Source organism: Typopeltis vanoorti, chromosome 1 (genome assembly GCF_054136105.1).
Source record: "Typopeltis vanoorti isolate ZY-2024b chromosome 1, IOZ_Tvanoo_1.0, whole genome shotgun sequence".
NCBI classification, from domain to species: Eukaryota; Metazoa; Arthropoda; class Arachnida; order Uropygi; family Thelyphonidae; genus Typopeltis; species Typopeltis vanoorti.
In genome coordinates this window covers 72,285,652-72,298,239 of record NC_143549.1, presented here as the reverse complement: position 1 = coordinate 72,298,239, position 12,588 = coordinate 72,285,652, and the positions used below count along the sequence as shown (strand labels likewise).

General features: G+C 37.3%; 1 protein-coding gene across 4 annotated transcripts in view; it reads left to right on the top strand.

Annotated features, from left to right (window-relative positions):
• Positions 1–12,588, top strand: part of LOC150110083 (contactin-like) — a 690,381-nt gene that overhangs the window by 556,239 nt on the left and 121,554 nt on the right. For all 4 annotated transcript variants that reach the window (XM_090391236.1, XM_090391210.1, XM_090391218.1 and 1 more), the window contains exon 22: positions 8,522–8,702. In XM_090391236.1, coding sequence (XP_090247362.1) covers positions 8,522–8,702 — 181 coding nt within the window. The remainder of the gene's footprint in view (positions 1–8,521; positions 8,703–12,588) is intronic.

Sequence of the window (12,588 nt, the reverse complement as noted above, 5' to 3'; positions counted from 1 at the left end):
GTAAGAATTGAGGTAGATGAACTGGAAGTGCTCACCATATCAAGACATATTAATGTAAATACAGAAATATGATTGGATAGCTTTATAGCTTATGTGTTATGTGAATACAAGAGAACTGGAAGCACCTCTGAGTAACCTGTTTAAGTCTGAGCTCTGGAAAGATTCTGGAGGACTGGAAAGAGGGCAAGATAGTTCCTTTACATCAAGGAGACTCTAAGACAGTAGTTTCCAATCGTGAACCAGTTAGTATTTGCAAATCTGGAGGACTGAGTGGTTACCATATCTGCTCTTCACCCAAAAGGCGAGGTAGATGATGATGTGTCTCATGGCTCTGAACTGGGTACCTTCTGTTTAATTTGTATGTTAAGGATATAGGAATTATTTGAAGGGAAGTATTCAGTTGTTTGCTCATAATGCAAAACTAAGGACAATAATAGTTAATAAAGGTGATGTTTAGATCCTGCAGGATGATTTAAATTAATTGGCACTGTGTGCAAAGGAGAATGGTTGTTAGTTTAATATGTTTTTGTATTGCAGGCTAGAGATTTGGAAGTGATGGTAGACAGGGAGTTGAAGTTCAGAAGGTATATTAGCAAGGTTTTCAAAATAGCTCAAAATAGCTCAGATGTTGAAGAACACATTAACAAACAGAAATATGAAAATTATTATCCCTTTTTATATGGTTATGATATTGCTACATCTGGACTCCTCTGCACAAATTTGAGCACCTGGTTTTCTTGGTTGATTGGTTGATAGTTTATTTGGCACAAAAACTACAAAGGTCATACTGTGCCATACTAAAGGTTACACCATTAGCATTTACAGAAAATTGTAAACAGTATGTCTGTACAAGAATCTAGTTTCACAAAGCAGCATCGCTAGGTAAACAGAACTGCTGCAGAGGGCACAACAACGCACAAAGTCAGAGGTTATTACAGGAGTGCAAAAATAGTTAAATATAAGTTAATACATAATATATGAAACACTAAGCCAAGGAATGCAGTATCTACATATATGTAAAATTATAATAGATGCCTTTATAGCAGTACAAAAATAGACAAAAAGGGATTATTATACAATATGCATGGATGAAAATTAAATTAAATGCTGTATAATAATTCCTTCAGAAAGGAATTATTATACAGCATTGATGCATAAAATTTAAGTTTAGCATTATGGTATTTACATATTAACAAAATTACAGCAGGGTGATACAAATATACAAGATCAAGGCCCACGGTAATATATAATTGGTCAGATTTAACCTAATGAATAATATATATGTATAAAAGTTAAGTTAAGCAAAAAAAAAAGTATTTACATATAAACAAATTTATGGTCAAATGCGTTTGTACAAATTAATTCTTTCTAAAAAATTAAAAACATCATGCAATTTGCCTGAGTCTGCTAGCATTTCCCTGAGTGTATATGGCTTGGTTAGATAGGTGAAAATTTCATTCCTCTCTCATGTAAATTTTTGACAATCTACCAGAATATGATGAATAGTGAGATGTGTGTTGCATTTTTCACATACGGGAGGGTCATCAGCTATCAGTAAATGAGAATGTGTAAGGTGACTGTGACCTATGCGAAGCATAGCAAGGACAACCTCCTCCTCCCTTCTCTTTGTATATTGACTAGAATGCCAGTGTTTAATTTCAGGTTTAATGTTACATAATTTGTTTGTTGATGTTTCTTGCCATGTTAACTCCCATTGAGTAATTAGCTTTGATCTTATAAGTTGTCTGTAGTCTGTATATGGAACTGTCGAATAGTATGTGGAGAAAGTATGGGCTGATTTAGCAGCTGCAGCCTCATTTCCTTTGATTCTGATGTGGCTGGGAATCCAGCAGAACTGAACATTGAAATTAAGGATTTTCATTTTGTGAAGCAGGTGTAGCACTTCATAAAGTACTGGATGAGGATTATACATAGGAGAGGAGATAGCCTGTAAAGAACTCAATGAGTCTGCATAAATTATACACTTTTGGTAGCAGTTTTCTTTTATATGCACAAGTGCAAGCTGAATGGCGTGTAACTCTGCTGTATAATTACTGCAGTCTGGTGGGATCTGATTTGAGATAATAATGTCAGGAAATACAGCAGTACAGCCAACATGGGTGTTAGTTCTTGAACCATCAGTATAGGTGGGTAAGAAATCAGCATGTGCTGCTCTGTGTGCATTAAACAATTGCAGGTAAATGAATGATGGGGTATAAGATTTGTGTAGCTGACAAAGTGAGAGGTTGCAGGATGGTGTGCAAACCTGCCATAGAGGAATGCTGTTATGTTTAGTGTAGCTAATGTTGTCAACATTTATACTAAAAGCTTGCAGTTTCTTTAATATGCATTCCAAATGGATGTATAGCAGTTTGATGTGTGTGATATTGAGCTTCCGAATGCAGAGAGAAGATACTATTCCATGTAGGGTGATCTGGGAGAGATTTTATTTTTAGGGCATAATTAAGAGACAACTGTTTCCATCGAAGTGATAGAGCTGGTTCATTTGCTTCTACATATAGAGACTTGGAGTGGGTGAGGTGCGAAAGGCACCAGTAGCTATCAGTATACCCTGATGATCTTTGGAATCCAACCATCACCCAGTAGAGGATAGAGTGTGAAAGAGGTTCAAAGTTTTTTTTGCACTTTTCTCTTAGTTGATGAATGTGTGTGCTAGAAATGTGAGTTTTCTGTCAAAAATGAGTCCCAAGAACTTGTTTTCTGTAGTTACTGGAATAACAGTAGGTCCCATTCTTAGTTCAGGATCTGGGTGATGAGTGCATTTTCGACAGAAGTGTACACAGACACTTTTTTTTTCTGTTGAAAACCTAAACCCATTATTAAGAGCCCACAGAGAGACATGATCAATTACTTGCTTAAGTTGTCTTTCAATTACCCTCATGTTATGTGAGTGACAGTACATTGTGAAGTCATCAACATATAGAGCATTGTCTACAGTTGGAGGAGGCTGTTCAATGATTGAGTTGATTTTAATAGCAAAAAAGGGTTACACTTAAGACAGAGTCTTGGGGAACACCTTGTTCTTGAAGATATGGTCGAGATAGCATACTTCCAACTGTGACTTGGAAAGTTTGCCTGGACAGAAAGTTTTTAATGAATATAGGGGGGGTGTCTTTTTAGACCTAGGTTATAGAGGTCTTTTAATATGCCATATCTCCAGGTTGTGTCATAAGCTTTTTCTATGTCAAAAAAGACAGAGACAAGATGTTCTTGCTTCAGAAATGCATCTCTTATACATGTTTCTAACCGAACTAAATGATCTAAAGTTGATCGATATCTACGGAAACCACATTGTGTATTGGAAAGAAGACTGTTGCTTTCTAAATACCAGAGAAGTCTGGCATTAACCATTTTCTCTAGTATCTTACAAAGACAGCTGGTCAGAGCAATGGGTCGATAATTATTTGCTCGTGCTGGATCTTTTCCTGGTTTTGGGATAGCAATGACAATTCACTTATGCCAAGAATTTGGAAACTCTTCCTCTGCAAGTATTGTATTGTATAATAAGAGAAGAAGATCCATAGAAGATTATGGTAGGTGTTTTATCATTTCTTAATGGATGTCATCAGGTCCTACTGCACTAGGGTGAGATTGTAGGAGAGCTCTTTTTAGTTCCTCCTTGACAAATGGCTGAAGAATGTTGGTAGAAAAATTAAGCCTTTGTTTCTCTTGCTGCTCTTTCAGCAGAAACGGCACTAGGGTCTTTGGTGCCTGCATGCAATTTCTATCTAAGCGCCCCTGTAACGATCCGGGCATGTGTGGTTCTGCAGGCATGAAGGTTAAGTATATGAAGGCAGTGCCACCCCGGCGACAGTGCCCCCTTCGTAGTGGCACCCGCATGCACCACATGCTCTGAATGCCTGCTTCCGCCTGCTCTGTCTTTCAGTATTAAAAATTCCGGAGAATATGAAGCTGTTGCTGAGATTTTAGCAAGCGTTTCTCCCAAAGTATCTGCAATAGCTTTGGGATCAGCAAGAACACTTCCATTATAGTCTAAGGTGGACAAACAATGTGTACTATATCTGCCTTTCATTTTCTGGATTTTATCCCATACAATTTTTGGACTGGTCATTTGATTAATTGATGTAGTAAACTGGATCCATGATTGTTTTTTTGACTCTGACGTCTTAAAAAACATGCTTTGGCTCGAGCACGTTTGAAAGTTATTAAATTTGATGTGGTGGGGTATCTACAAAGTCAGCAACAAAAATTTGGGATTTTTGTTGCTGCCTGGACAATGCATTCTGTTATATATTTTACTGCTTCATTGATAAGTGTTTGACTGATGGCATCAGCATTATATTTTGCAAGATGAGAGAAAGTGTTCCAGTCAGCCTGGTCCATTTTCCATATAGGTATCCGTGTGGATGAACATGGTTCCTCTGAAGACACTGTACAAAGTACAGGAAGGTGATCACTTCCATATATGTTCTCTTCAACGTCCCACACGAGCAATGGAAAAATGGAAGGAGAACAGATTGTAAGATCAATTGCAGAATATGAGTGGGTAGGCATATGGAAGAAAGTATTGAGTTTATTATTTAGAAGGGAAAGGTTATCATTATCAAGAATTTTTTCAATGATTCAACCTCATCTATTAGTGTTGGCACTATCCCATAGAGTATTGTGACCGTTAAAGTCACCCATCAAAAGTATGGGTTCAGGCAGTTGTGAAATAAAGTTATCAAGATCGATTTCATTTAACTCATTTAACTTGGTGGTAAATAAATTGAACATATGTAATAAGGAATTCCACAGAGAAGCAAATCACTACTGCTTTCAGAGAAGTATTAAGTTGGACCTGATGGAAAGGAGTATGACTGCCCACTAGGATAGCTACTCCTCCATGAGCAGGACCATCTCCAGTTCTATCCTTACATAGAACAGTGAAATTTCTAAAGGTACGTCCTCATTGGGTCCTAAGTAAGTTTCCTGTAGACAGAAACAGAAAGGTTTGTGTTTCTGCAACAACATCTTGATATCGTCAATATTCTGGTGGATCCCACGACAGTTCCACTGTAAAAATTTTCCTATTGTTTTAATTTTATTGACTTGTCTGGTTTTCGAGAGGCTGTGGGCTTACCTTTGTCAGATTTATATTTATCCACTGTTTTAGGGAAGTATGGATGGCCAGTGTCCATCTCTTCCTCTGGTAGAGTGTTCAAAACATCAAATGTGTTAGGGTCAGTTGGTATGCTTAGTTTGCTTTCAGTGGGTATCGCGGTATCCATTTTTTCTGTGCGAGTGTCTGGTGGTTTATCTTTGAGTGAAGTCTCCACCATCATTTTTTTGACAGATGAGTTTCATTGAATGGGACCATTTTTGAAGTTGTCTCTGGAGTAAGGCCATAGGTCTTGTGATTAATGTGCTCAACAGAGAAGCACTTGTGATCATAAAGTTCAGATATGGTGAAATTATCAAATGGTGAAATAGACATACATGTTTGAATTGCTGTTGGCACTTTATTAATTGTTACTTTTTCAGCATAAGAGGATCGTAGAACATGCATAATGGTGGCTAGCTTTCTTTTTGCATCCTGATATGTTATGTTTTGTTCTGTTTTAATTTTTTGTATCTCTTTTTCATCTTTCCATTTCTGACATGCACAAGAGTATGTTGGATGATCTCCCTGACAGTTGACACATTTAGCTTTTTTTTTCACAGCAACATTTATTTTCATCTTCTTTACTACCACATCGGGCACAGGTAGTAGAACCACGACAGGCAGTTTGGGCATGTCCATATCTTTGATATTTAAAGCATCTCAGCAGGTTAGGGATGTACATTCTAACAGGAGAGCTAAGATACCCTGTTTTTACATGTGTCAGAGGCCTAGGTGTATCAAAAGTAAGGATGACCTTCTTGGTTGAGACCAGGTGACCATCCCTGCATATCAGAATGCACCTCACACCTATCACTCCTTGATCTTTAAGCTCTGAACATATCTCCTCATCAGGAACCTCAAGAAGATCCCATTCTGATATCACTCCTCTACTGGAATTGAGTGTTCTGTGAGGTTTTACTGCAATTTGTATTCCACCCATTGTCATTGCTCTCAGTAGTATCTCAGAATGTTGTTTGCACATTGTTTCCACGAAGATATCACCAGAATGCAAGTTCTTGACAGTTTTGGGAGGTCCTGCCAGTCCTTTTGAACCTTTTTGGATAAAGAAGGGTGACATTTTCCCAATTGGTTTTTCACCTGTTGCATGAATGATTAAAAAAGGTTGGTACATTTATGTTAGTATCTGATATCTTTTGTTTCTTACTTCTGTTTCCATATGCTGTGTCTATATTATCAGTACTTGGTTGGGACTTTGTTAGGGTTCCTGAAACATTTGAGGATGAAGAATTCATATTTAAGGAATTTTTAATTCGATGTCAGAGCTCCCCACCCACCACGGAGCCACACATGGACACCTACTACCTGGCAAGCAAAGACTGTGCTCAGGAGTGGAATGCCAGGGCTATACTGGCACTGTAGCAGGTCTAGGATCCTGACCTCGGACCATGGGGTGAGAGACTTACTGCCACACCGTTGACCCTTGCAGGCAAGCCCACTAGCCAATTGATCCTGGCTGGGCCATCCAGGACCACCCGTCTTGCTGAAGCAGGGGCCAAAGTAGTGCAAGACTACCAGGATCCCCCTTTCTGGATGTCTATGGGTCGTACTGCACAGCAAACACGGCCCAAAGTAGTTCAAGACTACCACGATCCCCCCCCCCCTTTCCGGATGTCCATGGGTCGTACCCCACGGCAGCAGGGCATTGAATCCCAGTGATGGTGTTCTGGAAAAAAGGATAGTGAAAAAGACTCAGGAGAAGTAGAGCAAAGAATATGGGAAGAAAAGCAAAGAAAAAGAGGAAGAATGAAAAGGGCCAGTACCATCACTGGGATGTCCTCTCCACCACGAACAGGTGCCCCACATGGAGGGTGGTTTCTTGGAGATGAGGCTACAGATACAAGTGACAAAGATGGTGACAGGTCTGTGGAATCCTTCCTGTGAGGATAGATTGAAGGTATGTAGGCTGCAAAGTTTTGTTCACAAACACACAAAAGAAGGAACATAATAGAAAACTTTTAATCACTAAAGGGGGTTCTGTAAGACTGATACCAAAGAAATTTTTTCAATACATAATGAGTAGGTAGATTTGGTGTCATCCCTTGGAAGTTGTGTAAAGGTGTGGTTAGTAAGGGATGTAGAGACTAAATTTTTTAATAGAGAATGGTGAATGACTGGAACAGATATTTGTGCTCTGAAATTGAATGATCTAAAGGAGAAGTATTATAGCTATTGTGTATACAGTGGTTACTGTGAGCCTCCAGCAATAAGTCTGCTGACCATGGAGATTCCCATAATAATAATAATAATAATCTCTATCCTCTTGCTGACTTTTCCTTTTAGTTGCAATTCTTCTATCATCACTAGTAACACCCCCCCCTGCATTCTATTTTTATATCCTCGTTGAAAATACTGTGATGAACCTTTATATTCAATCCCTATAACTGCACCATTCTCTCAATGACGTTTCACTGATGCATATAACTTTTATCATGACGAAGTTACACCAACAAGTGTGACAAACTTCTTGCTGTTTATTCCTAATGTTTCCAACATTAGTATACATAAACTTCAGCATCCTTTTTGACTCACAAGTATACCTTTACACCTTGCATCAACTATCCTGTTCAAATTCATTACCTGGGAGACTGCATTCAGCATGTTTTTTGGTTATTCTTATGCTCACTTGCATCACCTGAATACACACTCATTTCCATTCCCTTCCCTTCCATAACAGATCTAGATTCCGACTTTACTTTCTCTCACTGTTGCTGATCAATTTTTACCGCCAGATATCTAACTCCAGATTCATTCACCTACAATTCATCAGTCATACATAAGTTCTTCTGTCCATGAAATTCACTCCATGATTATACAAATTGCACCAAATTGCTCATGGGCAACATATTCATTGATGGATTTGAAGTCATGGTCCTGCTGACCTTCTATGCACTTGCTAAGGTAATTACCTTAAATATTTCCTTTTCATTGCCCTCTGTGTACCTCCTTGTTATAGTATCATTTTGCTAAATATCCTACTCTATTCAACAGTGCTTCACATTGTACACTCACAAAGCCTGAGTTCTCATCCTCAGAGTACATAGCTCATCTCCTATACCTTTACACCTTCAGAAATAATATTTGCCCATTATGTTTTTCTCCATATTCTCATAAAATTGAATACTTTTTTAACATCTGTTCTTTTTAAGACATTAGCTTCTGTCAGTCAAGGCATTAACCTCTTTTACCAATACCACTAATATTTGAATGAATCTTTCAAATAATTATTTAGTAGTTATTTCCATGTTGTTTATTTTCATTCTTGATATTCAGACAGAATTTTTTTTCATAATCAATAGCATTGAGCACTAAAATAAAAGTAATAATAAAGCATATTTATATACTTTGAAATAATATATTTACTATTTTAATATCTAGGTGTACTGCTGGGAAGCTGACCAAGATATGCCTGCTATAGTAGTGGTGAAATATTTGGATGGCAGACCCCTTCATGTAGTAATACCTGGATTGATACCAGAAAAAACCTATAAGTTGCGTGTCCTTGCATTTAGTCTTGGAGGAGATGGAAAAATGTCTTCTCCTCCCTGGACATTTAGGTGTAAGTTGAAAATTTAAAGTTAATAAATGCTTTTGTGCATGTATCTTATTTATTATTCCCTGATGATGGCAATTTGACTTTGCCAAAATATAGGAAGCATTGATTAAATTTATTTTAGCTAATATAGTAGCCTATGTTGTAATTTCCTTAAAAAATACAGCTATGAATGGTCAACCTATAAGCCTTACTATCAGATGACAAGGTTAATATTTATATCCTTATCCATAACAAAATTACAGTTCAATATTTATTATTTAGGATCCTCATGAAGTCACAAGACTCATTATGGGAGGCCATCTTAGACAGAACAAAAGTTTATCATACTACTCCTTAAATTTGTTCACTGTTTCTGCTCTCACTATCCTACCTGGCAATGCAAAAAATGTGACTTCTCACCCTCTTACTCAACATCTTCATTTGCAACTTCCAAGGATGGCCCTTTGTCCTTGCACCCTCTCCCTGTTCTATCTTGCAAAGATATTTGCAGTGTGAATCCTGAAGCTACTGTTCAACAGTTTAAATATCTCAATCATATCACGTTTTTGTCTTCTGTCAATCAAACTTTACAGTCTACATATTCTCAGTTTATATTCATGACTAACACTATGCAACTCCTGATATCATTTTAATTTATTCTCTTCAAATACAATGATGAGATCTGAGAACATTAATACAGATATGGTCTGATCAGGACTTTATACAATTGAATCAGCACTATTCTATTTCTAATAGTCAAAATCTTTAGTATCTCAGCAGTTCTTCTAGGTTACCATCAACAACTTTGCAATATATCCCCTGAATTTAAAATTTCTATTGATCAAACTGTTGATCAATAGAAATTACTCCCAAGATCTCTTGCCTCCCAAACTTTCTCTAGTAGAGTTCAACCAACAGAGTAACTTACTATCGATGCACCCCCAGATTTCAAGACCTTACATTTCATTGAATTAAAGTGATTCACCCACCTGGCCAGCTTATTCAAATCCTCATAAAGAACCACAATATTATCACTATCACTAATAAACTCTTCCCATCTTCACCTTATCTGCAAACAATTCATCAACATCTCTCCTACAGTCCAATGACAATGTCATTGATGTGAAGCTTAAAAGTAGAGATGCCGACAGTTAGCCATGTGACACCCCACTTGTGTCCTGCTTTTATGACACTGCTCTCATGTACTCAACTTTATGATATCTATCCGACATCCAGTCTCCAGTCTAATTCACTAACCTGATATCTAAACTCATATGTTGTTATTTAATTATCAGCTTATTATAGCACCCTCTTCAATTAAAAAAAAAAATATAGTATATGACTTTCTGTCATCAACTGCTCTTATTACTTTACTGTAAAAGGCAACAGGTTACTGAAACAACAGCACTCCATTAGAAATCCATGCTGATCCTCACAGATAACATTACTATTCCGTCCAATGTTATATATGTGATCTCTCACTAATGTCTCCAATATTATTATTATATAGGAATCTCAATGGAGTCAGAACACTTATCGACGGAGTCCCACACTAGCCTTTCTACACACAATACCTATCATACCTCTCCTTAAATTTAATTCTATTCATTCATTCACTACTCTCTGAGCAAAAAATCTAGTCCACACATCCTTACTTTTTCTATAGAACTCCTTTAATAACTTATGGGTTTCTATCATATTCTCTCTTTTCCACCATTAACTAAACTTTGTAACCCACATGCCAAACTATCCTCATAGGTAGCATTCTACAGATCTCTCAGCCTAGTCACTCATCTCCGGATCCCCTGCACAACCTCCTGATCATCAAGTAACAAAGGTGACCAAATCTGTGCACAGTAATCAAGATATAGTTCAAATCATAGTCTTATAAAGCGGGATAATGAGAACCTAGCTGTCTTGACTTTTTAGGTGTTTTTGTAATCCTCTGAGATATTTTGCCAACATTTGTAATATGGTCTCTGTACCATTACCTCCAAGTCCATAATCCTCATAATTTCCTGCAATCCAGTACCATCAATATTTTCAACCCAAAGTGTAAAACCTTATATTTTGCAACAATAAATTTTCAACCATTATCCTGTGTCATGATTAGAGTTTATTTAAATATTGTGTTTGCATCACCATTATCAACTATTGTAATCCCCAGTTTTGACATTAAATTGTCAATCATTATCCATTGCTCACAGTTCCAATTAGTTTAAGTCGTCCTGCTGGATATCTACATCACCATTATCAACTATGGCCTTCCCCAGTTTTGCATCACCAAGATGTAGCCAAATCATATAAAGAGGGATAATGACTTCCCTATCTTTACTTGTTCTTGGGTTTATTAACATCCAAGTAATCATTTGAACTATTTTATCAACTTTTGCAATGTGCCTTCTGAATTTCAACTCTGCCCACCATTATCCCCAAGTCTCTAGCCTCATTAATTTCCTGCAATCCAGTACCATCAATGTGATACACAGTATGCAACCTTTACAACCCAAAGTCTGTAATCTTACATTTTGCAACATTAAATTGTCAATCATTATCCTTTGCTGACAGTGCCAATTAATTGAAGTCATCCTGCTGGATTATCTACATCACCATTATCAACAATTACCTTCCCCAGTTTTGCATCATCAGCAAACAACTGAATATCCCTCCCTCTTAAATCATTCCCTATATGATTAATATACAAATGAAAGATTAGTAGCTCTGGTATACAGCCTTGAGGCACTCCACCAGTCCTACTCATTCTCCTAAATTCCACTCAATCATATACTATTCTCTGGATGTCTTTCTCAGTCACCATATCCATGACACCAGTTTCATATCCAATTCCATTTGCTCTCACTTTTGTAATGGTTTTCCATGTAGTAATTTGTCAAATGCCTTTGCACTGTCTAGAGTATCATGTAGCCATTTCCCCATCTTCTGTTGTCACTCTTTTAAAAACATTTGGTATATTACTAAGGCAGGACCTGCCTTTTATAAAGCCATGCTTCCTGCCATAGAGTGTTGTATTCCTATCTACCTATTGTTAAATTTTGCCTTTAATCAATTTTTCCAGTACTTAACCAGAACTTCTGAGGTATTAGTTGGTTTTTAATTTGCTATTTCTGTCTTGGCATCACCGTATGTAATGGAACTCTCTTATTATCTTTCCACTCCTTTCCCTAGGAACTTTGAAAGAACATAGATTAAACAACTTTGTGAGATGCACAGCTAATTCCCTTAGATATTTGCATAGCACATGAGCTAACATGCTGTCCAGTCCCACTGCTGTATGTATGTTCATATTTTTTCAATATGCTGAGCACTTCCTGTTTGTCTCACTCAATTCTCACATTCGTCTCTGTTATATCAGTAACTGCAAAATCTCCATCTGTATGATACACCCTTGCAAAGTGATTACTCTGCAACTCAACTATTTCTTCTCTTTCTGTCACTTTCATACCATCAGGACTGATTAAAGTCATCATTCCATAATCATTGTTTCTCTTACTTGATATATAGCAATAAAAACTCTTTTGGATTTATTTTGGCCAAGTGACATAATCCATGGCCTTTCTTAAATTATTTGTCAGCCTTCTTGCCTGCACTTTGAACTGCTCATGAGTACGTTGATCACTTTTTTCTATGAATCTACAAATACTCATCTGTTCATTCTTTACTCACCTGCATCCTTCATACTCTCTCTCTCTCTTCCAATAATCTCCTTCCTTGTTGTCTCACTTACCTGTCATTCCTTACATCTACTCATCTCAGCTTCCTCTCTTTCTTTGGGACTCTCATTCTCTCTCCTTCTCTCATTCCCATAACTTCTCTCTGTCACTCCTACTCTTTTTGTCTTACATCAGTCAGCCTCCTAAGCTCTCTCTTCATACTTCTCAGTTTATTTTCC